The sequence below is a fragment of the Triturus cristatus genome, chromosome 10 (genome assembly GCF_964204655.1).
Source record: "Triturus cristatus chromosome 10, aTriCri1.1, whole genome shotgun sequence".
NCBI classification, from domain to species: Eukaryota; Metazoa; Chordata; class Amphibia; order Caudata; family Salamandridae; genus Triturus; species Triturus cristatus.
Genome location: NC_140593.1, coordinates 861,573,353 through 861,599,074, shown reverse-complemented (window position 1 = coordinate 861,599,074; position 25,722 = coordinate 861,573,353). Strand labels below are relative to the sequence as shown.

The 25,722-nt window shown below is 44.4% G+C and overlaps 1 protein-coding gene across 1 annotated transcript in view; it reads right to left on the bottom strand.

The window, feature by feature from the left end:
* KCNH2 (potassium voltage-gated channel subfamily H member 2) overlaps positions 1–25,722 on the bottom strand; it is a 1,592,201-nt gene that overhangs the window by 252,837 nt on the left and 1,313,642 nt on the right. Inside the window, exon 7 of the mRNA XM_085628486.1 lies at positions 3,968–4,376. Within this exon, the coding sequence (XP_085484612.1) occupies positions 3,968–4,376 (409 nt within the window). The remainder of the gene's footprint in view (positions 1–3,967; positions 4,377–25,722) is intronic.

Genomic DNA, 25,722 nt, shown 5'->3' with positions numbered 1-25,722 from the left:
AACTGTTACTTTCTATAAGAAAACCCTTATGGATCGACACAAATGACCATTTGTTGAATTTAGAATTTTGTCTACTTTTCAGAAATCTATAGATTTCTGGAAACCATTATTGGTTTCATATCCATTTCTACAACTAACTCGAAGGAGGTTGAAGCACAAAAAAGGAAAAATAGGGTAAGTCCCAATGAAATGCCAAAACTGTTTAGAAAATGTTGGTTTTCTGACAAAGGTCTGTATGTTCCTGAAAGCTGGGAAGGTGGTGATTCTAGCAGCACTGCAAACCCTTCATTGGTACCATTTGCAGAGAAAAAAAATAGGCACTTTCTTCTACAGCACATTTTTCCCATTTTCCCCCAAAAATAAATGTAGGTGTATTTTGGCTAGTTTTTCAGTCCCCTCAAGGAGAATCCACAAACCCTGGGTACCTTTAAAATCCTCAGGATGTTGGCAAAAGGACACAAATTTGGCATGCATACCATATGTGGACAAAACGTTATGGAGGCCTAAGCGCAAACTACCCCAAACCGCCTTAAAAAGGTGTGGCACAGGGGAGGCCTGGCAGTGAAGGGGTTAATGACCCAGGAGACCTACTGGTTTAGGTAGAAACTGGGCAGCGCATGCGCTGCTCTGCGAGGCATGCTGTATTTGAGTTTGGACTTGAAGCACCGCCAACTCTACACCCATATTTTACATTGGCTTGTGTCATTGTTCTTTGTAAATGCTGGCTTCTGATTCGTTAATAAGCTTGTAAGTGCCTCCTTAGTACCCTCTTATCTTCATTTGTAACCTCCCATGATGACTGGCTCTATTACTTATTTTGTTACACGGCATGTCTTATTTAGTCTGTAAGCACTATTTGCTTTCAAGTGTTTTTCCTACCGCAGGCACTAATGCTTTCCTGCAATATTCAGCGCGCCATGCGCGCTTTCATTTTCCAAGCAGCCCGGGACAATGGTGGCCCTTCTTTGAAATGAAATAGGTCTCGCATTTACAAGAGCTTGAGCTATTGGCATTGTAAATGACAATGCCTTTTATTTATGTGTTAATTATCAAAACAGAAAGAAAAGGCATTGTCATTTACAATGCCAATAGCTTAAACTCTCGCAAATGCAAGACCTATTGCATTGCAAATGCTTGTTTTTTTCATATTGCTGGAGAGCTGATACCCTTCCTACAGCCCCCCACAACATCAAAACAAATGTGTGGTGGTGCCCCCGCCACTTCTAGGGACACAACCAGCATGAAAATGTTTAGTAGAAAAAAACCTACAGAATTGTGGGGTGCTCCTTGACAGAGAAGTGAATAGAGGCCATCCACATCTTTAATTTTGGTTGGGGGCCATGGGAAGAGCCCCAGGGCCGGACAGTCCCAGCTGGCTTCCCAGCTGCTATACACTGTGGGAGTCAGGCAGAAACCATCCATTTTTGTAACTTTTACGTGGGTGCCCAGTGCACATCCGGGGTACCCACAATACAGACCACGTTAGGGGGGTCATGTGTGCAGCTATATGGCCCTTGCTGAGCCAACACCATACTGGGAATTGGTTGAAGTCCGCACCACTCCTTTGCTTTTGCCTGAGCAGGAGCATCATTTTCTTCACAGCTTCTGTTGGACAGGAGAAAACGTTCGAGGGCAGGAAACTACAGTGTCGAGGGGGATGGCATCCCAGGGGCCACTACAGAGTACCGAGCCCCGGCAGATGGCGGTCCCTGTGCCAGTGTTGCCTCAAGGAGGGGGTAGTGTGCCCCATAATCCTATATTTGAAAATGGTGCCAGGGGATGTGGTCCACGGTCCCCTTATTGAAATAAATCTGCCCTGGTGGTTTTGGCTGCCAGGGCTTGAAGGGCTCAGAGAGGGGGGTGCACACTCCTTCTCTTAATATTTGATTCAGCCCCGGGCGATGGGGTCCCCGAGCCCTGAAGAGGCTTAGGGAAGTGGGCTGCATGTCCCACTCCCCATATTAACGGATTAGGTCCTGGGAGATAGGGTCCCCAGGGTCTGACTCAGGCCCAGGAGGGGGCCATTTGTCCCCCCCCCCCCGGGAAACCATTGTGCAGCACCCCTAGGACTAGGTCTACTCCGTGGGGGGGTATTTTTTAAAGCTTGGGAGCCTGTGCATTTTATGTTGTATTTTGCCACGGATCCACCACAAATGGGTGACAAATATGTTTTTTAAATATGCTTTTGGCCCCAGGGGAGGATCCTCGCCCCCCCCACCCCCCCCCGGCCTAGGCGGGCAGAGTACCCTATCCTACACCTTGTATCTTTTTTTAAAATGTTTTTTCCAGGACAAGGGCCCGAGTCCAGAGTGCTAAATTGACTTCCGCCACTTCGTTGTTGATGTGGTGGCTGCCAATCAGATCTCATCTTGAAATCTACCAAAACTGTTGATCATTTGCGGTGTGAAATAAAAGCCCTTATATCTCAAAATCTTCTGAACAGATTTACTCCAAATCAGAAAAGTATGTTTCCTCGTCCAAAATCTAGCTTTGTAAAAAATTTGGTGTAAATCCGTGCAGCCGTTTAGGCTGTAGCTGTGTGAAAATTTCCCATGGAAAAATGAATGGGTAAAACGAGTTTTAGGGCCCCCACTTTTTCTCAGCCTCACCAAAACTTCCCAGAAAGGCCCCGAGGTGGAGGAGACTTTTTTTGTGGAAGAATTGTGAAAATTTGTCAAATGGCACCAAAGGTATAAACAAGCCAAGAAATACTTTTTCTATAGAAACAGGATCCTAACTACAACTGACCGTCACTCTGAAACATATATAACAGGGGTCACAGCGCAAAAAAAGCCATTTGTTGATCCAAACCATCTGCGAATACAGGGTAAAGTCTATGGATATTTTTAAATTATTTGTTTAAATTGGGTCCTTGAACTGTCATTAAACCCAGATTCGAGGAGCTAAAGGCACCATTTTGGATCTTTCAACCGTTCTTTTGGTCTGCAAACCGGGTTCACAATCACTGTAACAACAGTTTTTTCAAGTTGTCCCTTTGGGCTGACATCACTTGAGCCAGGGTGTCAGGTGATGTTTCCGCTGCCAGCTTTTGGCTCTTTCTTTTTGTTTGCAGTACACTGGGACTAAGTTCTATAATGGTGGCTGCAGCAAAATGTTCTATGTTCCCAGCCAATCAGAACTTTTAGCTTCAGAAACCCAATCCTGGGCCTGACCAAAAGTCGATGGTGAGAGAAGAAGCTCCTTTGTCCAATCACTTTTGTGGATTTTTTTAACTTCGGTCCCAAAGCTGTTCTCCAGCCCAGGTTTGAGGACAGTTTCAGGACTCAGTGACCAAGCTATTCATAAGGATTAACCCTTTTAAGCCCACCTGGCAAGACTAACATCTCAAAAACTACTGAATGGATTTACATCAAACCACAAAAAGCACGCTTTCTGAGTAAAGTTCTACTTTCATACATACTTTTTCATATTTCCATTCAGCATGTTTTGCAGTAGAGTAGTAGTTTTTAGTAAATTTCCTCTGGGCACTAAAATGCAAACAACTTTTATAAATCTAACGCCTTAAATTTTTACCCAGCATGAAATGGCACGGAAATAGGGATACTGAACCTTACCTTAACCCCTTCAGTGCCACGCCCTTTCCCCCTCCTGTGCCGGGCGTTGCACTAGTGGGTGGGGTTCATGACGAGATAGTCTCGTCATGGGCACAGCGCAACTGTGCTCCATGACGAGACTATCTCGTCATGGGCACTGAAGAGGTTAATACAATAAACAAGGTCCAAATTTAGAGCAGATACATAAATGAGGATCAGAGAGAGAGCTAAAGGAAGACATAGAAATCAAGTGGGAAACTAATACAGACAAATGTACAGATAGAACTATATACCCTTAGATAAAGAGACAGGAAGATAGTCTGATAAAAAGCTGTGTGTAGAGTAACAGAAACAATAACTCCAATTAGGGTTAGGTACATATAGGCATATAATAAAGGAAAGCCAATACTTACACCCAATAAGCATGACACAGATGGAGAAGATCTTCTCTGAGTTGGTATTGGGAGAAACGTTTCCAAAGCCCACACTAGTCAGGCTGCTGAAGGTGAAATAAAGTGCTGTTACATATTTGTCCTTGATAGAAGGTCCAGAGCTGCCCACAGAGTCATTGTAAGGCTTCCCAATCTGGCTCCCAAGGGAGTCGAGCCAGCCAATCTTCTGGTAATCGTCATTCTTCATGGTTCGCTCCATGTTGCCTATGGCGTACCAAATACATGCTAGCCAGTGGGCGATAAGTGCAAAGGTGCACATAAGTAGGAAAAGCACAGCCGCTCCATACTCTGAGTAACGGTCCAGCTTACGGGCCACTCGCACCAAGCGCAGCAAGCGAGCAGTCTTCAACAGTCCAATGAGGGTGGTTGTCTAGAGAGAAAGAAACATGCAACAGATAGTTATGAGTGTGTATGTAGAGGAAAATCATTTCGAAAGGAAAATAGAGCACAAGCAAAAAGAACCTGCAAACAGAAAGGTAGGTTTAAGCAAGCAAAGAGTCCAGCTCCAACAAGAGACATTAGATTATACATCTGTCAAAAATAGGGACCAATATGAAAGTCAACAATAAAATCAGTATTGAAATGAGTACTTTAGGCAGCAAGCCTTTCTCAGGTCGAGCCTTGAGCCAGCGTGCATGCGCTGCTCTGCAAGGCTTATTGTGGAGCAGTAGGTGAATAGAAGCTCCGCCCACTCTCTGCCCATATTTGCGATTGGCTTGTGTCATTGTCTGCTCTAAATGCTGTTTTCTGATTCGTCAATAGGCTTGTTAGTCCCTCCTTAGTACCACCTCCTCTTCATTTGTCACCTCCAATGTTGACTGACCCCTTTACTTCAAGTGTTACATGGTCCTGTTATTTAGACTGTGAGCACTATTTTCGTCAATGAGGTTCTCCTACTGCAAGCACGAAGTGCTTTGGTGCCTTTTCCCCCCCCGCCCGCACACCCAATGTCCTTGCCTTCTCCCCCCGTTGTCTGTGCCTTCTACAACCCCACCCCACGCCGTCCTCCCGTTGTCCTTGTTTCAAAATCCCCCCGCCCGCCCTGTTGTCCGTGCCTTTCCCCCTTGCCCGCCCTCCTGCTGTCCGTGCCTTCTCCCCCAGCCCGCCCTCCTATTGTCCGTGCCTTCCCTCACTCCCGTTGTCATGATGCCAATCATTTTCAATGCAAAATGTCCCGCGTAAATGCAAACTGCAAATACAAATCCCTAGACACGAAGGCCAGCAACACCATGAATGATAAACAGGGTTGTCTTATTCGTGTGTAAAGTAGACACACTGCAAATTGGCTATGAATTGACTGCGTACTGAGAATCATAAACAAATAGTGGGAAATAGCCAATAGTTAATGATCCCCAGAACGCCAATCGCCAGGGTAATTTGTTTTTGGAATTGTTATAATGGGTTTATAATTTGCTTCTTGCCTGCCCACAATGCGCCAAAACGCTCTCTTCACGCAACTGGAGTGTTCAACCGAAAAGAAGTGATAGGAAAGGAAGCAAAAGAACAAACACTGAAAAATAAAAGTTACATCTTAGTTACATTGACTTTACTGGATTTAGTGTACCGCAGAAGCGGGTGCGCTGACCCTGCAGTTGCGAACTGATATACCTTAGCGCGTTCCTTTGAGCTGAATTCGGCATCAATGTGCTCACTCCCTAGTGCACTTTTTTGATCCACTAACCAAACAGTATCACTCTCCTTGGTTGCAAGGATACACCCACAATGCATCTGTCTCACCCCCTTCCATATTAATGTGAGAATATACACATCCAATGACGGAGTCAATAAGAATCTCATCAATTCCTCTCATACACATGCAGGACAGCTGCCAGAGGATCCGCTTTGCATCCCTGAACATAGCTAATACCTCTATGCGGCTGCAAATTTACTCTGGTGCTTTCTATGTCAAATTGCACCCCCTAGTTGTTTCTGCAGGAATTAACAAAACACCTACTCTGAAGAACAGAAATGGGTCACCCAACCTACAACACATGTACACAGCATTCCTGCGACTCTAACCAGTATGTGGCAAGGTCTTTAGACTACTTCATGCCTGGTGTACCTTGCACTCATTTTGCCAATGACTATACAGTAGATACACCCAAAGGGTGCATGAATCATTACAGAATACTAACATAAGTGCCAGGGGAATTGGGGCAACAGATTAAAAAGACAAATTAACGAGTTTCTGCACATGCAAGAGCATCCAAAGACGAGATAGATCATTCCATACATACACCAACCTCTCATTCCATCCTCTGTTCCATTCCTTATATCACCATAATTCGGAATTTCTCGGTTCCAGAATCTAACTCACTCTGAAGCCACTGAACATAACCATCTTTCTAAAAATGCAAGCCTGAAACAGATATGACAACCCTTTTCCCAAAGAAAAATAATCAAGTAACCAGCCCTTGAAAGACACACCCAACAAGAAACCACGGAACCAACTCAGGAAAACAAAGTCACACAGTCAGATCTTGAACAAGAAATGGTCTTATAATAAACAAGAACTCTCCTCGACCTCTATCTTTTTTTCTTACCTCAACCAAGTTGCCACATTCTATATCTCCTCCACACACTTCACATCTTCTCACCTCACACATTCAGCTAAGCATCTGCCCTGAACCATATGTTGCACCCCTCACAAACATTTCAACACCTTCACAGGACCCTTTCTTCATCCCTTCCAGGAACGCAATCCTGAATGATTCATCTGTTTGAACCACCGAGGGTTTCACAGGAGGCTCTCCTGGCATCTTAATACAACTTGTGACACCCCTTCCAGCACATCTTCCTTCTTATTCATTTCCCTACCACTCCAGCATGCCTTCCTGCTTCTCTTCATGAATGGCGAGGCAACCTCTAGTTAGGTTTCAACCATATAACAACTCAGAGGGCATCTTAAGTGTAACAGCCTGGGGTTTCAATTCATGAAATGCCAGCCGCCCTTCCACTTCTCCAATTCCTCCTTGCTACCAGTGCTTTTTTAACACTTTCCATTATTTTTTAGAACTGTTTTTATTGGATTTTACAGTATAAACTGCATTAGCGAGTAATTATTGTTAATTGCCATTGATAACATCAAGCGACTAGTGCAATGAGACCATACAGACATTGAAGGACTGTAATGAACAATATCAGTTGGTACAGCATTGTAAAATGTCTACCTTATATGATGAGTGTCAACATCTGTGAGGTGCCACAATGCTTAAACTGGGGTTAAACCAGGGAGGTAGATCTGCTGGGGGTGGGCGGACGGGTCTAGAAGTAGTATTAGAGGTCAGGGGGGCTAGGCCAGGATGGTAGCCTGGTGGAACTGTGCCATCTTTTGAGTCAGTAGGCCGGTGCGGGGACGAGTGGCTGAGAACTTGGACAACAGGGCTCCCTGTTGGGATGGTGGTGTCTGGGCAGGAGGTGGCAGGAGAGAACTGAAGGCGAAGTCATGGGGGAAGGTCATCCTTCCCCGTCTCCTGTTGAAATAGAATGAGGAGAATGTCCCTTTGAGGGGAGATGGGCTGTCAGCGCCAGCTGCAAACCTCTTCGTAACGGAGAGCATCTTCTTCTGCCGCGCTTCATTTGGCATTGCCTGGTGCCCTGCAGCTGTCAGAGGGGCAGCAGTTGAATGCCAGTGAAGCGTAAGTGTGCGTATGGCGAGGAGTGCTAGCGCTGCGAATCGTGTGCGTACTTTTTGTTACTTTTTACGTCTGAACAAGCTCAAGGAGCATGCCTCCCATGAGTACAAGTCTGGCAGTTACATGACCTCTCGTAGGACAGTGTGTACTGATTGCCATTTAACACTTTTCATGATAGTTGTAATGAATCACCCATCATCTTCATTGTTTGCTGGGTGATAAGATGCCATGTTACAAAGTTCAAGCTTATTATCTACTAAGTACTTCTCCATCTCCTATGGAATCTTCTAAATGCCAAGGTACCCTTTTCCCTGGAAGAACAACCCCATAACATTTATCATATCAGTAGTAGTGGAAACCGTTACAAATTTCACTACAGACCGTATAGAAAAAAAAACATTCACCAAAGCCATACCCAACCACCGTGACCCATCTCTGTATCCAATTGAGTCTAACAAATCTAACATTTTTCCCATGGTACTTGGGGAATGCGTATTCCCAGCCATGGCTGAACTAATATGCAAGGTTGGATCAGAGGAGGATGTGAGAAAAGAGCAAATGACATTTGGATTTCAGCAGATTGGGGACCAGTATTACCAAACAGTTTGTTACCACACGACACGTCGCTTTCATGGCCCTATTCATTTGAGCAGCGACGGAATGGTCAGGACATTTAGGCAGAATTGGATTACCCCAGATTTAGAATGCTTGCAGAGGATCTATGGCACAATTGTGTTATAGGCCAATAGATGAATGTAGGAAAACAAACACCAGTTACACTGAGTCAGGTTGGGAGATCGGGCGGTCCTTTCAACAGGATGCAAATGGATTTTATTGAAATGCCTGGTTGTAATGGGCTTAGATATGTCCTGGATATAGTGTGCATTTGCTCCTGATGGGTGGAAGCCTACCCAACACAGAGAAATTACAGTCTCACTCTACCTAAAGAGAGAATTGGTTGCACGGTATGGAATGCCTGTCTCTTTTGAGTCCGATCGATGAACTCACTTTAACAATGAGATCCTCACTATGTTGTGAGCAGCATTGCAAGTCGAACAGAAGTTGCATTGTAGCTATCGACCGCAAGCTTCAGGAATAGTAGAACAGTTGAATGGGACTATAAAGTCTCAATTGGCAATGGTCTGTACATCCACTTCACTGAAATCACCGGATGCTTTGGCCTCGCTGTTGATGAGTCTTCGAAGTACACCTAATAGAAAGACTGCTTTATCACCACATGAAGTTTTGATGGGAAGAGCAATGAGACTGCCTGATGTACCCGCTAATGCCATTGAGAACATAACAGATGACATAATGCAAAGGATTTGCTGATTTGGTTTGTTCTGTTTCTTGAGAGGTTGAAGCTGTCCCTGCAAATCTTCATCAAGAACTGTGCCATGATTTAAACCCAGGAGACTGGGTACTCATAAAGAAGCTTGTGAGAATGTTCTGGAGCCAAGGTGGAAAGGGCCCTACCAGGTGATAATAATCATGAATACTGCAGTCAAGTGCTCCAGTGTGCCAAATTGGGTGCATGCCTCGCATACCCAGAGGACAAGAGACCCGCATGAAGAAATAGTTTTCTATGAGCCAGAAACGAGAACACTAGTAAATGCAAGACATCATTGGGCACAGCAGCAAGGAAGAAGGGGTGAAGAACTGCAGACAGGTGAAGAAAATCTGTTTCCTGATATCTCACAGAGTGGCATTGCGGCTCAGGTGTAAGAAGGAGAAGTATATAATGCAGCAGAAGTGACAGTTGAGATACTTCCAGAGAAACAGGAAGATCCAGGTGAAGGCACCAGCCCTATATTGAGACCAAAAAGAACTCTCTCTGCTGAACAGACAAAAGTCTTTCAAAGAAATAAGCTAAGATCGCGGGTGTCAATTGAATCAATACTACCCACAATTACAGAGTCATGTGATATAAGTGACACCGAAAGTGATCAAGTGCAAATAAAATCTAAAAGAACTTAAAGCCTAGTTGAAGGCAATCTGAATTGACTTATTACGTGAACCAAGTGCTGAATGTCCTAATGTCTTATTAACTTGACAAGAACAAAGAGTTGCCTGAAACCCCATGAGACTGTTGAATTTAAAGATTGAAAAGAAAAACCCATTTGTTGACAAACTTATTGAATGAACTGTGCAAATTGATTAAAAGTAAAGGCTGCCAAGTTTGCCCAAAAGAATCAGGATGATTATCTAGGCCTGAAGCTCCAGTGGAAGAGCAGGGATAACATTTTAGAAGAACATGGAGTAGGGTTTAGGAAGACTATACAAAGACAGTTGTATATACAATTGCAAGAAACTAAATTAATTACAAAGTAGAAGAAGAATAACTGCTTGTGAAAAAGAAAAAAGACACTTACTTGCTGCTATACTTATTGTTTAAAGAGATCTGACTTAAGACAAATAGTGTGTATTCTAACCAAAACTAGGTGCAAGATTAATATAGGAATTTCATTTTAAGCAATGGTATTGGTAGCTATAGCAATATAGTTGGTTATACATTGTACACCAGACAAAGAGAAATCTGTAATTTCATCCACTAACATGACACTGTCACATGAGATAGATGAGGATGCATTGAATACCTCATTTGTAGATTATCTGAAAGATAAATATTCAACTAACGTTTATTTTAGATTAGTACAAGAATATACACATGCAATGAACGCTAAGGATTGTTAAGTGTGTGCACAAGTACCTTCCTCAGCTGAGGAGGAGGTGACATACCATCATATTCCTTTGGCTTAAGCTATTTTGTGCAGCATATTGCTTAGTTTAGTTTATAACAGCAACAATTTGAATACTATTATTCAAATTTTGACATGATTCTTTCTAAATTGCCTTTACAGAAGAGCATGAATTTACACCCAGAAGCAAAAGAAATGGAGACTGCTTGGCATTATTTTAGGCCATATATTCCTATTTATACTGTTAAGGCTTATGAAAATAATTTAACATTCTTAATGAGACCTTTAGAGAAGACATTTAGCATGATGTAAGAAGAGTGAAGAGCACACATTGCGCATAGTAAGAATACAAATGAAGATGTTTTAAATGCTGCATGGAAGAAGGGAGAAAATGACTTTAAAAAGAAAATAACATACCCGAAGTTAAGACTGAATAAAAGACAAACCCAGACAGGATGTGTTATTAGAAGAAGATTTCAGAATAAAAAGAGACATATAGGGGAGAGTAATTGTGAACATGCATTTGGATTATCAGAGGGGTCATGGCAAATTTTTCAAGGTGCTTATGTGCTATTTAGGCTTATTGGGCCCGATTCACAGAACTTACTTAGGACAAAAACCTAAACTTACTACCATTTTGGTATTCACAGAAGGTACTTACTCATTTTGGTATTCACAGAAGGCGCTTACTCATTTCGTATTCACAGAAGTTAGGAGTCCTAACTTTAGGACTCCTAAATGCCTTCTGTGAATACCGAAAGTCTTAAAGTTAGGATTTTTCTCAGTTTAGGAGTAGTAAAGTTAGGACTCCTAACTTTAGGACTCCTAAATGCCTTCTGTGAATACCGAAAGTCTTAAAGTTAGGATTTTTCTCAGTTTAGGAGTCCTAAAGTCAGGAGTCCTAACTTTACGACTCCTAAACTGAGAAAAATCCTAACTTTAAGACTTTCGGTATTCACAGAAGGCATTTAGGAGTCCTAAGGTTAAGACTCCTAACTTCTGTGAATACCAAAATGAGTAAGTGCCTTCTGTGAATACCAAAATGAGTAAGTGCCTTCTGTGAATACCAAAATGGTAGTAAGTTTAGGATTTTGCCTTAAGTTAGTTCTGTGAATCGGGCCCGTTGTTTCTTAAGATGTATCATGTATCATAAGCTTAAAGGCTTTAACAATGACCCATGCACACAGATACACTAGAAGTACAAATGAGGGAACACAATTGGTGGGAGACAAATTTGGATCTATTATCCCAGCTGTGGGAGGGATACCGAATAATACGAAAATTAGAAAGCTTTCAACAGTAGTGGACAGGCTTGCAACCAGTACATCTGGAGCTTTTTTAGTCACAAACACTGAACTAGTAACAATTAGATTCATGGTTTTTCAGAAAAGATATGCTTTAGACATTGTAATTGCAGAAAGAGGCGGAGTCTGTAAGATTCCGAAGTCAGAACATTATTGCACCTTCATACCCGACGAGAGTGGGAAAATCAAAGAGTATGCAAAGAGCATTTCAGACATCAAACTTGAGGAGGAACCTTAAGAAACCCCTAGTATAGTACAAAAGCTTAGCACAGGGAGTTTATACAATAGGCAATTGGGTTGCAACCGCAGGAGGAGGAATTCTCAAAGATATATTAGTTCCTGTATTAATAGTTGGTATTTGTTTTCTGACTTCGCTAGGAGTATTTAAGGCTAATAAAATTATACTTGAAAAGAGAAGACATAGAGAAAGAAATAGGCAAATAAGAAAGGATTTAGAACTAAGTAAAAACGTTAATAAAGAATATAACATACTAAGAGCGAAAACTTGAACTGAAATTTCTTCACAGTGCTTCCAAACTATTTCTTTCTCATTCTATTAGAAAATCTAATAACATATCCCAATGTAAGATACTATATGTTGTAAGTCACACAGAGCGTTTCTGTCTAGGAAGCCAATTTTCTTTGTTAGTTTCTCATCAAGGATGTTATGGGTCTTCTGCACCCATAGAGAATTGTGTATAACACGTGTCAGGGGGAGCTTTTCCCATCTAGGTTGCTCTGCATATGTGTTTCCTCCGAGGGTTCTATATTGCATTGATTAGGTAGGACCTTGCCTATCTATGATGCAGTATATGAAACAGAACAGGATGCTAAAAGCCATGTGTCACAGAGACATATAAGATCTAGGATGAAGTGCATAAGATAGGACTGTTACCGTTGAGGATAGGGCATGCATTGTGTCAAGGAGACTTTTCCACCTAGGATAAAATATATAAGATATAACATTTATGGTTCAGGATATTGCATGCCGTATATAAAGGAGAAATGTTTCTATTTAAGATGCAGCCTATTACAACTGTTTCCGTTAAAGATACTACATGCTGTACGTCAGTGAAAACTTTATAAATCTCAGATGTAGCATATTTGATAGAATAGTTCCCGCCCAGAACATGCTACGCCATGTGACAGAGAACGACTATTGTTTAGGATGCAATCTTTTAAAAAGAGGCTTTTTCATTGAGGAGACCATATAGCATGGCAAAAACAACATTTCCCAATGAGGATACTGTATAAACGATACTCTTCATGCGTTCCCTCTGAGGAGACTGCATGCCATGTTTCACCCAGATCTTTTTCAGTCTAGGATGCCGTGCATAGGTGTTCTGCATGAGAATCCTCTATGTTATAAGTCGAAGAGATTTGTCCTGTTCAAAATGATGTATTGCTTTACATCTTGTGCCAAATGCAACCTTCCACAACTTGAACACTGCATTCCTTATGTCAGAAGTAATGTTGACCATCCAAAGGCCTGGTTATGGCTGACCCCATGATGCCGATACCTGAGTAAACCTCTGTTTGGATGCAATTGTTAGTTGTGCAGACTTTATAGACCCCGCTGGTTGCCGGGGTCGATTGAACCTGCAACCCTGTTAAATTTCGACAGGTGGGTCCAACCACATAGAAATTAATGGGGGGGGGGGGCGTTCAGTGATTGCCAGAGCAAGGGCAATTTGGTGCATTAAGCATCAAAATACGCACATTAATCCCCACTACCAAGGAATGATATTTCCCCAGCTGTGCTAGAGTATAGTACGCTGTGTGTTTGTCGCATGTAGTATGATTTGGGTCACACACAATGTCCTCAGCTACAAAACATTGTGATACCTTAAACCGCTAGTACCTAAGATGTTGTATCCCACCTGTCAGGAAAAAAACCTTTGCCTTTTAGCATGGGTTGTATAAATTGTCTATTTCCGTTCTGCTGCGGGATGGAGCACACCTGGAATCAGACAGAGCATTTCTCCTGCATGGCGGGCCACGCCTTCTGTCATCCGGAAGATAAACAGGGCCGGCCGCCTCCCGCAGGAAGAGCTCCAGATCCCGCACCGGGCGCACAGCGGCAGGTGAAGAGATGCGCCTCTGTCAGCAGAACTGCCACTTAAAATGATCACCGGCTATAAAGGGACGCCTCAAAAAACGTGCTGAGCTCACCAAACGTGCCCCGTGCGTGAGTTCCTGTGGGCCCTGACGAGCAGCTGGCCGTCTCAAAATAGAAATAAACACCTGGACCAAATGCGGAGTCCGCGTGGAAGAGGTTAATTAAGCTTGTAAGCAACATTCCAAGTATTCCCATTTCCTTCACAGTTCATTATTCTCTAAATGATTATCCTAGTTCTAAATATGTTCATCTTTTCCCGGGTTCTCCTGAGGCAATGTTAACAATTACATTGATACGCTGGACTTATGGAGTTCAAGCAAACATGGGCTGTTTTTTTGGGGAGTGGAAGCCCACAGGTTTGTTTACTTCTTGATGCAGAAAACTAAACTCCAACTCATAACTAAACTCAAAAACAAATGTGACTGCCACATCTTAGCAGACTCTAATACGAAGGTTTCTCCCCATCCTCGAGGCGTATATATATATATATAGTTTGGACTTCAAATTCAACATTTTATTTCCAAAGCGCATAGTTAATTATAACCATTACACCGGCGAATCAGAGCAAAAACACAAAATAAGATGGCAATAAAATCGAATGCGTTATGGGTGCTCATTAATTTAACCATAAAACCGTTAAAATGCATTTTATGAATGGCATAAAACTAGGGCTTAGCTGTGCCAGAGCACCGGAGAGGCGTTGCTGAGCTCGACAGGCACTGACTGTATTCGTCTGTTGCAAGGGTCACAGGGATGACCCCTGCACCCGACGATTACATCAGCTTGTCCAGATGATCAGGTTCAGCGTCTTTTCCAGGGGCCACACCTCTTCGGTTTGCAAAAGTGCTGCAGGAGACTTTTGTGGCTCAGTTGAAACCTTTATCCTGGCTTCGAGGATTTCCAGGAATTTTGGCACCCTGATGTTGAGCTGGGTACATTCTGGATTAGGTGCAATGAAAAAGGCGTGTCTGCATGTACCAATGTCCTAGTGTCTGGTCTAATTTACCAGTACTGCAGGCACCCTTTTTGGCTCCATTATGGCTTTTATTCTGGCTTCGAAGATTTCCAGAAACTTTAGCGCCCTGTTGAGATGGGTAAATTCTGGCAGCAGTGAGTGCTTGTCTGCATGTACGAATGGATGCCTCTTTAAAGGCGCCCGCAGAAGCTATCTTCAATCTTGTAGTTGTAACATGGCTGCACAGATACAGAGGGCATGTCTTAGAGACTCTTTGTTTGCACCACAGAGTATCCCGTTTAACTTGGCTGGTTTTTGCCAAGGGTTTAGATGGTTCAAGCCACTGAATACCTAAGCGGAGTCGCATAAGCTTGAGTTTTGAGTGGAATGGAAATCCCAGATCAAAGTATGCTTGTGGTTTTAGGCATGGGCTCACCACACCAGGCTCACTTTATCTTCTATCATGGAAAAGGAGTCTAGTTGTTTTGTTAAGGTTTTTTTGAGTTCGCCTAGTGCTCCATAGTTCAGATACTTGGAACAACTGCATGCCACTGGAATCAAGCTATCCTGGCTGAAGAGGGGTGAAACCCTGAAACCGGTCCTAGGATGCTTGTTTCCGGTCCAGGCAGGACCTGGCTTGGCACTTCGGGCTGGACTGTTCCCATGAGGAACAGGGTCAAGACTGATTTGCATATGGCCAGGTCTAAACTGGGGTGGCATGGTGAGCAAAAGAATGATGGATTTAACCAAGATCTCTTGACTGTGGGGTGAATGTTTTGATTTGTTCTGCATTCCGTCCATCAATTGTGTGTCTTTGGCCCTGTGAAGGCAGCATCTGAATGTAGATTTTGAGTTTGGTGTGTTAATTTTCGACAAGACACATGCAACTAGAGTGTTAGCCTCTGCCAGTCTAGATCTGTTGCACGTTTTTAAAAGGGAGCTTTTGTAGCAATAGATTGTTTGTTAGGCCTAGCTCTAGGCGTACATGGGCCTGACATGTATAGTTTGGGAACCTGTAAACGATCCGGTAGGATTTTACAAGTAGCAGGTCCCACAGCCTTTGCACATTCTTTTCTGTAATTTTTTCACAGCCATATGAGATGGATGGGAGCAAATATGCTGCCATGGCCTTGTGAAGTGAGCCTAAAATTGGACCTTGTAAGGATTTTGAAAGAGTATGCAATCCGCAGGATAAGGAGGCGGGTTTAAATTTCATGATGTCCATGTGCGCTGCAAAGGTGCCTCTTAGTCAAATAATATCCCAAGGTATTTGTATTTTTGTACAACTGATAATCTAAACCCGTCTATAAACCAGGCTCCAGAGGTGTTTACTTTATTGCTGAATTTCATCACATTTGTTTTGTAGAGTTGATTTTGAGTTTGTGTTGCTTGGTAAAGATTGAGGGGGCATCAATGAGCCACTGCAAACCCACGGGGTCAACAGGAGGACGTCGTCAGCATATAACATATGTGTTAAGCGACAGCCACTGAGATTTGGGGGATGTGTGCATTTGTTGAGTCAAGTTCTGTGGACAGGTTTGAGAGATAGATGTTGAAAGGTAAGGGGGAAGCATGCAACCTTGTTTCAGGCCGATGGTGGTGCAGAGTTTCTGTGAAAGCTTGGTGCCATCACCCAATTTGACACATAACCCGGTTTCATAGCAAGGAGTTGGATGGCTCTCAGAATTTTCAGGGGTATCCCCATATTGTTAAGTTTTACCCACAGTAGGTTTCGGGGGACTCTGTCAAATGCAGCCTTTAAATCAATTAAACGGGCATATAGTGACTTTATTGCAATGAAGACCTTCTCGATACAGAGTGACTAGGCAGTGAGGTTGGATAAGGTTCCCTGGTCGGTGCAAATCCAGTTCGATTCCATGGGATCATGGCCGTGTTATCCACTCATTCTTGTAGATCTTGCAGCACCAGTGTTGCAAAATACTTGGGCTCAATGTCGAGCAGGGCCATTAGCCTATAATTCACTGGATTGTCTCTGTCACCCCCTTCGAAGGAAGATCGTGTGGATTACAGATCCCAACCATGAATCAGGAATTCCTGATGGTGACTCCTGGCTCTGAAGAGGAGAAAGAGATTTTTTGCCCATAATTCAGGATTAGCTTTATACAAGGAGGAGGGTAGGAGCTGTCTGATCTGCTCCTCCTTATTATTGTTTCTTTTTGTTTTTGGTTCAGTTTTACTGAATCTTGTTCCCTATTGGGGTGCCCCGACCTGGGTTTTTCCACAGGCAGCCCTATTTCCTGGACCGGCTGCCGACCATGGTTATTGCCGCCTCATTCGGTGCCCCAGGCGCAAGGTGCTCTAATGATTGTATCTGAGTCAGGGGGCTACTGCACCTTGTTGTCTTCTTTCAGCTGAGGCTATCAGTGGCCCTTCCAGCCTTATTGAATAATGTTTTTGCAGGCTCTGAATCCGGGGCTCCTCTCTTATATTTGCACCGTAATCCACAGTGTTATCCTTATCTAGCCTGTGAATCACTTTCCAAAAGGCTTTAGAGTCTCTGAGTCTACAAATGAGGAGCATTTTTGCCCAGAATGTGTCAAAATGCTGTTTCTTGGCCAGCCACACTGCCCTCTTGTATTCTTGCCACCTTTTCCTTACTTTATCTTGTTGTTCCTTCACCAGGTGGTTACGTTTCAGCTGGTGGTACTCCTGATTTAATGCTTGCTTTGCCATTATCAGATTTTGGGTCATCCAGGGCGTGGTTCTCTGCTTGGTGGGTAACAGATGGGGTGGGATTTTCTGGATACCGTGCTTTGTTATTACAATCCATCAGTACAGCTCCCAGATACTGATGGTGTTTGGCTGTGTGACCCGATATTCTCTTAAAAGATTCATGCAGTCTGACAGAGTTTTAACCTGCCTTTTTGCCTGCCACCGCAGTGGCTTCAAGTTTTCTAGTGTGTGTCGGAGGGTAGGATGTTGGCTGGTGCATGCAGAACAGGCTAAAGCAGTGCTTTAAATGGAAAAAAAAAAGTGCAGGTACTCATCAAATTGATCTGTGACCTGGGGGCGTGGCAAGAAGGCGGGGCTAGGAGGCAGGACAATGGGCGGGGCTAATGACACTAAAGGGCGCAAGAATTTTTTGGGGTGCGAATAATGACAAATTGCTTCAATCTGTAATATATTTATGATACCCTTGCATGTATTAAAGATACTTTTAACATTCTCTTTCAAATGTTGCATATGAAATTGCCGGTGCACAAATGGCACATGAATCACATTTATTATGCACAGATTCAGCGACAATCACCATTGAGTATCCAACTAAAAAGGAGAGGCGGTGGACAAAGGTATTAATTTAAAGGGCATACAGATGAAACCAAGGTGGAGTGGAGCATGGCAAAATGGTTGAAGATGCCAATCCCAAGCCAAGAAACCCCATTCCTTGCACTTTAGTAAATGGACCCTTACGTAGTAGCAAAGCAAGTGGAGGAGGTCTGAATTAAAGAAAGGGGTTCCAATATGATCAGTGGCAATTGGCAGTAGAACCACACACACACACAAGGAGGAAATCTTAGATGAGAACTAATTAGTAAAGTGTACATTTATCCCTTGAGGTATTTTGGTGCTTTCTGAAAGAAGTATATTAACCAAGTCAACGTTACTCGTTTTAATCGACCTCAGAAGGATGAAAGGCTGAGTCAACCTCCTATGATTTAAAGCTGAGACCAAGAGGTCAAACACACATTTAAGTGGTTGCATTAGGCCACTGAGTAACCACAACACTAACCCCCACCCTACTCCTTGAACATCTACCAAGTACCAGCTAAACCTGGAGCGGGCCTGCTTTCATTGCTCTGCCTTGCTTCTAACAGTGCTGCACTAATAGCCACAATTGCCCATTCGGGTGGTGGGGGCAGGTAGAGGAGAATCAGTGTAGCTATGAGGCACATTTAACCTAACTTGTTTGACCCTGACTATCTCTGCCTGCATCAGTGTCTTTCCTGAGTCCCGATACGAGAAGCACCACTGTGAAAAGAGTCTGCTACCTGCCCAGCTCTAACAATGTGAGGTGAGGCAAGGGCCCACGGCACATGACCGACTCACAAAAGAGTTTGCTGTAGGCTAAACATTCCATGTTTAGGGCCACCAGTATTACCATCTTTAGTATGCTTTATCTTTCTGGTTATGGCCTAAAAGAATGCTATACAGCACTGACCTTGACGTGCGGCCCCAGATTAACAGCAGCACTAAGCTGCACCCTACTCGACTAAGAACTTACATCAAAAATATGTTAAATAAACATGCAAGCATTTATTTAAAGGTTAAGTGAAGTTAAAGAAAGAAAGTAACTAGGGTGTCTCGCACCTCTTAACTTTACCAACTCTCATTTTTAAACACATCTTGCAGCAAGAGTGTAAACAATATATAAAGTCTCTCCCCAATTAAGTGTTATTTTATCAACATGCAGAACCGATTATCCTTATTACATCAGATTATACCAGTGCGTTGATAAGCATTTTTTCGTTTAAAGTGATAGTTTTCAAACGTGAATTTAAAAACATGAATTCTTCCCTCCACCCTCACAACAATGCCAATATTGAACTTAAGTTCATCCTCTTGAGCAGCCTGAGTTCCTATTATGCATGATCACTATAATTTATCAATCAAACACAGGGGAGGATTTTGTAAAGCGCATATCCTTAAGTAATATTGCGAGATTCTCCTATATGTGATAATGAAGTAAAAGGAGGGAAAGTATAAACAATTGCGTAGGATCACACAATTTGTTAAAGTGGGGAAGCCAGGATTAAGCCCAGATTTTCTGATTTCAGGTCAACTGCACAATGTGAAACCAGAAAACCTGGGATTAAGCCTGGCTTCCCCACTTTACCAAATTGTGTGATCCTAGGCAAACAAAAATGTTGGTGAGAACCCATGATATTCACTAATCCGCTTGTTAGGTACAAATATAAACACCACTTCTGGTGTAAATTGGAGAGTTGTATATAGGACAACAGCCATAAAAACGGCAAAATACTGAAGACCAAAACAGTGTATAGCACTCCAGGGGCCATCAAAAAGGAAAACTCCACGTCTGTGATTTTTTAAAGGCCTACTAGCCCAGATACCAGTTGCTGCTGGCCAAACATTTTAATTGTACCAACTAACTGGCCTAAATAAATGCCATAGAACCGGACCAAATACAAAGTATAATTGGGTTGGGGGGGTCACCCCAAACAAACCCACCTGAAGAGCCAGGCCAGCAGCGAGGACCGGAGTGAAACACAGCAGGAGAGGCAGAAACCGCAGGAAAGGAAGTTATTAGATTCCTTTCGTTTTGTTCCTGCCTCTGTTGGAACGCAGGATTTGATTGGCCCCTTGGAGAGATGTAATGCAGGGCACCGGTGTAAAGCGCTGCAGCCGCCCCTGCATTACACAAGAAAACTAATTATAGTGAGCTTGTGTAATGCAGGGGTGGCTGCAGCGCTTCACACCGGTGCCCTGCATTACATCTCTCCAAGGGGCCCACCAAATCCTGCGTTCCAGCAGAGGCAGGAACAATACAAAAGCCGTGCAGGATAGTAACCTATGTACTGGAGGAGTTGATGAATACGGTTCCTCGCAGGGTCTGACTGGCGATGGCAAACCCCTTCAGGATAGTGCTCTTCTTCTGTGCTGGAAAGGGTGATCCTGTGGCTCTGCTTTCCGTCCTGCGCTGGGAAACCGAAAGGGGAAACCCAGCCTAAACTGGCCTTTTCAAAGGGCTTCCTAACCTTCCAGCCCAACAACTACCTGGCGGGTGACGTCAGACGTTGCTTGGCTGTGCCATGTCACTACTGTTGTGAAACAGGTGTGAAATGGCCATCATGTGAGCATGTGTCACAGTGTAGAAATGTGACGCATGCTTACTAGACCTGAAACGCCGACCTGCTTGAATGAGTACCGGTACTCTCCTTTGTAAGGAAAAAGTGCCGGTACTCTTGGAGGGAAAAAAAACGAAGTGCCGGTACTCAGTACCGGTGAGTACCGGCCCATTTAAAGCACTGGGCTAAAGGTTTGTTACAGTTGACTGCGGGTTGTGGATGCTGTCCTCATGCTCTTCAATTTTAAAGTCTGTGATGCTGTATAATCTATCATTGGGAAGGACTTTTCAGACATGTGCGCCAAAGCTGGGGGTGTGTCCCCTGGAAATCTCCAGTTTAAAAAATGTAGCCCCGATGTTGCAAGGTGTGATGCAAGCTGTGAGCCCTGTTGATCCTTTCGACTGATTGGGGGCACCAGGGCCGGACTGGGAACCCAAAGCAGCCCTGGAATTTTTGTCAGACCAGCCTCCAGGGTTTGCAAGTGTGAAGAACTGTTGCTTTTGTTACTGGGGGCTAATATTGCAGCACTGTTGTAAAACTGACCCCCAGTAACCAAACTGGCCCCCTCCACTGCAAAGCCAGCCCCCACCCTTCCAGCCTCGCGGGGAAACGCACGCTGTACATTACGCCAGTCCGGCACTCGGGGGAACTGCTTGCTGCAGGATGTTCCATATTGCGTCTTCTGCTTGGGAGTTGTCATCCTATTCATGTCGATCGAAGAGCTTGGAGTTAAAGTTCCCGGACATTTGTGCTGAGTTCAAGTTGTTCATTGTTGTTTCCAAGGTTGAGGCTGCAGGCAGCTTTGACTTGTGTTCTGGGTTAAGATATACATTCAGGAACATTAGGGGATATTTAGCCTTTGGGCCCAGCCCTCGATTTTGACTGCCTGGAGCAGTTCTCTTGCAAGGTATTAATTTAAGCTGAAGATTTTGTTGCGGTGAGATGTAAATCCCTAACACCTCTTTTGGGCAGCCTTTGCTGCTCTGTCGGGTGGCAAACTTTGAGGTTTCCATATACCACACAAGGGGTATTGGATGTTCTGCCCATGTCTCTTGAAGAACTGTTTGAGGTATTTGATCACTTCTACGCTGGTAACCTTATTTTTAATCCTGGATATGTTCCATGAGCAGATAGAGTAAGGACGCCTCGGGGCAACTGATGTCAGTTGCCTGCTTCCTAGTGGGGCGGGACTACATGGCGCTTGCGATTCGTGATTCCCTTTTTTCTGCCAGTATCAAGGGGAGCAGGACCAGTCAGGATCTTGGAGCACTTGAGTGCTGGGGAGCTTCTGAAGATAGGCAGATGGCCCTTCGAATTGTTCGAGTCTGATGTGTTGGATTTAGGGTGCCGATGGAGTTTCAGAGTATTGATAAAGGGGTGTGTAGTGGCTGCTTCATTTCGGACTGTCATGGACGAATATTCTCTGCGGTGAATGGGTGCACAAAGGGGAATGTTGTACAGCTGGTGCTGTCCAGTACAGCATTTTCTTTGGATCAGCTGGTTTAAGGTGATCCTGAATAGTTAATAGTGGTGATGGGTAGCGGTTGTCATGAAAGGGAGAGGTGTTGATACCCCATTCATAGAAGTTTGCTTTTTCTTCTAGCACTTTTCGATTTAAGTCGGCTGATGCAATGGAGATCAGCTTGGTTCCTGTCACTTGGGATCCTCTGGTTTTTACAAATGCTACCAAAGAGATGCACGACGAATTTAGGGTTCCGTGTAACTTAATATTTTTGAAAAGCTTCAGCAGATTTCAAGGATTTTGTATGTTGTATGACCCTAAAGAGGCAAAAAGTTATTGCTGTTTGATGCAGAGATGGCCCAGCCGTGAGAGACAGCTCCTTTTTGGGAGCTCGGCTGAGGTCGATTTGTGCCATTTTCACTTCTGGTGCACTACGCTCTTTTGAGTTCTTGTCTTCATGATCCATTAAGGGATGATGCGCTGACACTGAGGGCGTTTTTGCTCATAGGGAACTGGTTCAGGACTCGCCAGGGCTTGGAGTGGGGCAGTCGCTCATGGGAGGATCAGACTCAATATGGTAGGGTCAGCGGATGGGTTTCCCTGTGGCTTTTGATGTGCCTGCCCTTGCTTGAAGTTTGGTAAAAATTGGAAATAGTTTCTCATATGAACCCTTTGTCAACTGAGTGGCTGTTTTAAGAATACACTTCCGTCATTTGCGAAGCCTTTTACGTTCTCTCTTTTTTGTTGGCTTGGTTGAGTGCTACTTTACCAGGTGCTGCCTCTTCCAGAGATTGCGTCACATGGCATTGAGGGCTTCCTACTGCACCTAGGGTAGATCCTGGCTGCTCTGTGGCCTGAGAAGGGACGACAGGTTAATGGGTTGCACGCTTATTTTTTCGTTTTAAGGCTGCCGGGGAAGTTGGTTGTGTAGCTGTGTTTACAGATTCCTCTGGTGTGTCCTTGGCGTTGTTGAACGTGGGCTCCAGCCACAGCACGGGAGATGCACTAAGTTGGGTGAAGGCCTTAGGCCGATTTAGGCGCTTAATATGACTTGTTTGGGTTGTGCCGACCCCCAGGGGGGGCAATTCAGCATAGCTGAGAGGATTCGCTGGGCGGGTCTCCTGGGGGAGGAATCGTGAGTCTGCGCATCCTGTAGTCTCAGGGAGGATAAGTGAGCAGGAAATTGATCTGGTGATTGAATTCTTTCTTCATTTGTGGCTGGTTGCTGCCCCCCACTTGTGTTTTTTTCTTTAATTCATTGACCAGGGTATTTAGGAACTGTGGTAAAGTGCACAGCTTCTCCAGTATGGCGCACAATGACATGATGCAAATACAGCTTCTGGGTCTCTCTGAACTCTGGTGATAAATGTATTTAAAGCTCACAATTTGGCGTCTATACCTGATATGCAAATTGCCATTGTGTTAAGCAGGTCTACCTGAAGCTCTAGTTCCACCGAGTGAAAGTTCATTGCCTCTACGGTTGCCTGCAGCGTGTCCAAGAGTGTGGACCAGCGTTCTGGGTTACTGCTGGGCCCACGCCCAAAGTAAGGTACTTGGGTATGTGCTTTAGTGGCTTGCTTGAGGTCAGGTGTGGAACCAATTGAAGCCGGGGTACCCAGATTTGGAGGAGGGTGGTGATTACTTGCTAGTTCCAGTTGGTTAGCGACTTCCATCAAACCCCCTTGTCTGTCTGTGCTTTCCAAACAATGTGCCACTGGGGCGATGTGAACATGGCTCCCTGGTCTTTAGCAGCTGTAGTCCGAGATGGGGAGGGCAGACTGGCCAGGAAGGTGTTGCTGTCAGATCTTCGACTTTTTAAGGCTGTGAGGATGGCGGGCTAGGTAGGGTTGTGGAAGCAGTTGTTACGACAATCTCTGTGGATCCATATCTTTGGGTTTTCCACCCAAAGAATTGGTGGCATTGCTGCTTTCAGTACACTCTTCAGCTAGTAAGGCGTTTCTTTAAAAAAAAGACAACCATAGTGAGGGAGTAAAGGTTGCTTGTAGATCTATGATTTTGAATTTGAGATGGCCTTAATATAGTTGTACCTGATTTCGAGTGTTTGCCTTGAGCAAGATTTCTCCTTCTTTTAATGTCGATGCTGGTGAAGCAGATATGAGTCGACCAGACCTCATATTGATGGCAGTTGCCAAATGGTTAAGCTACTGCCAAAGGCGTGGGGAGGGAGGGGAACCTCCAGACCACGCAAGCCGCACTGGTACCTGGACCAGCTGCCTCACGCATCACTGGGGCTGTTAACCTCCACTGAGTAGGAAACCCTAGTGGAACCTGCCAAGGGACCTGGCTACCCGCCTCCCCATAAAGCATCCCTTTAGAGCCGCCCTTAGGGTCTCGAGGACTCAGGCAGATCGCATTGTTTGCCAGTGTGTGGCAGTCTATGAAAATGTAACCTTGGCCTGGTGGGGAAAGGGTGGAGTGCTCCTGGTCTGGAGTCAAAGTGACGCAGAAGGCTAACCTTAGATAGCGACTGCTCACATCGGCGACTCGCACAAATGGCTTATGCAGGTCCTAGCCCAGTGCTATGCCCTCTTTGTCGTCTTATTTCCAGAAAGGCCTCCTCCTCGCCTCCTCACCGCTTCATGACGCTGCACCTCCTTCTGGTTGCTGCCATCTGGTTGCCTTCTAGTTGTCCTTCTGGCTGTCCTGATTGCCCTGGTGCATTTCCGGGCCTCTTCAGTCCCACCTCCAAGCACACAGCAGCGGTACAGCTCTTATGGCCTCAAGAATTGCATGCTGACATGAGGTGCTGCAGTGAAGGAGCGGGCTGGCCGAGAAGGGGGCAAAGCGGACAGAATATGTTGATGCAGACCCCCCTTCACTGATCAGCAACTACCCCATGCCAGGGTGCCGAACTGCTCGGTGGACAGCAGTTGGGGGGTTGCTGGGGGCTATTGGGTGTTCAGAGATCATGGGGATCGCCGGCTCAGCGGTGGCATGGATGCTTGGCAAGTGAGCATGGCATAGTGTGGTCATAGCACGGTCGCGTTGGAGCATCAGAGCATCTGCTGTTGGACTTCACAATTGACACTCCATCACCCCAGATAAACAAATTTGCCCAATCAGCCAATTTTTATTCCCAATTACTCAAGAACATCAGGCATCCTACTTCTGTGGTAGAGGACAAATATTAAGGAGGCAAAACCAACATACTACAATGTCGTAGCCAAAGTATTGCAGACTAAAATATCAAAAAATTTTGTATATATTGCTAGGTATACACTACCTGTACTCAAGGTCACTGGAATTATACAATTATGAAGCCACCGCGTTTTCTGTATGGTTATGGCTTGGCAACACTTGCCACATAATTAATCCTCTCCTGTATTATATGAAGACTTTAAAAAGTTTTTCTAGCTTGAACAAATCAAAAGTTACTAAAAATGCGCCCACACTTGTTACAGTGCAGTGGCAGGTCCTTTGCTGTGCAGTGGTAGGTCACCTTTCAGTTGCTGATTGCTGTATTTACGTGTTAAATTGATACTAAAGTGGTGAAACCTTTGCCCAGACACTGTTAACATTAAAAAAAGATGAAACAGTATCATTAGCATGCCACAAGATATGCTGCATAGCTTGCCTTTTCTTGCTACATAATTGAATCAACCCCGAGGCATATTTGGTCCTCGCCTGCTGCATAACTGCGGTGGCCTTGGCTGTACGTAACTTCCGTACATGCAGCTTGGCGATATAAGAATA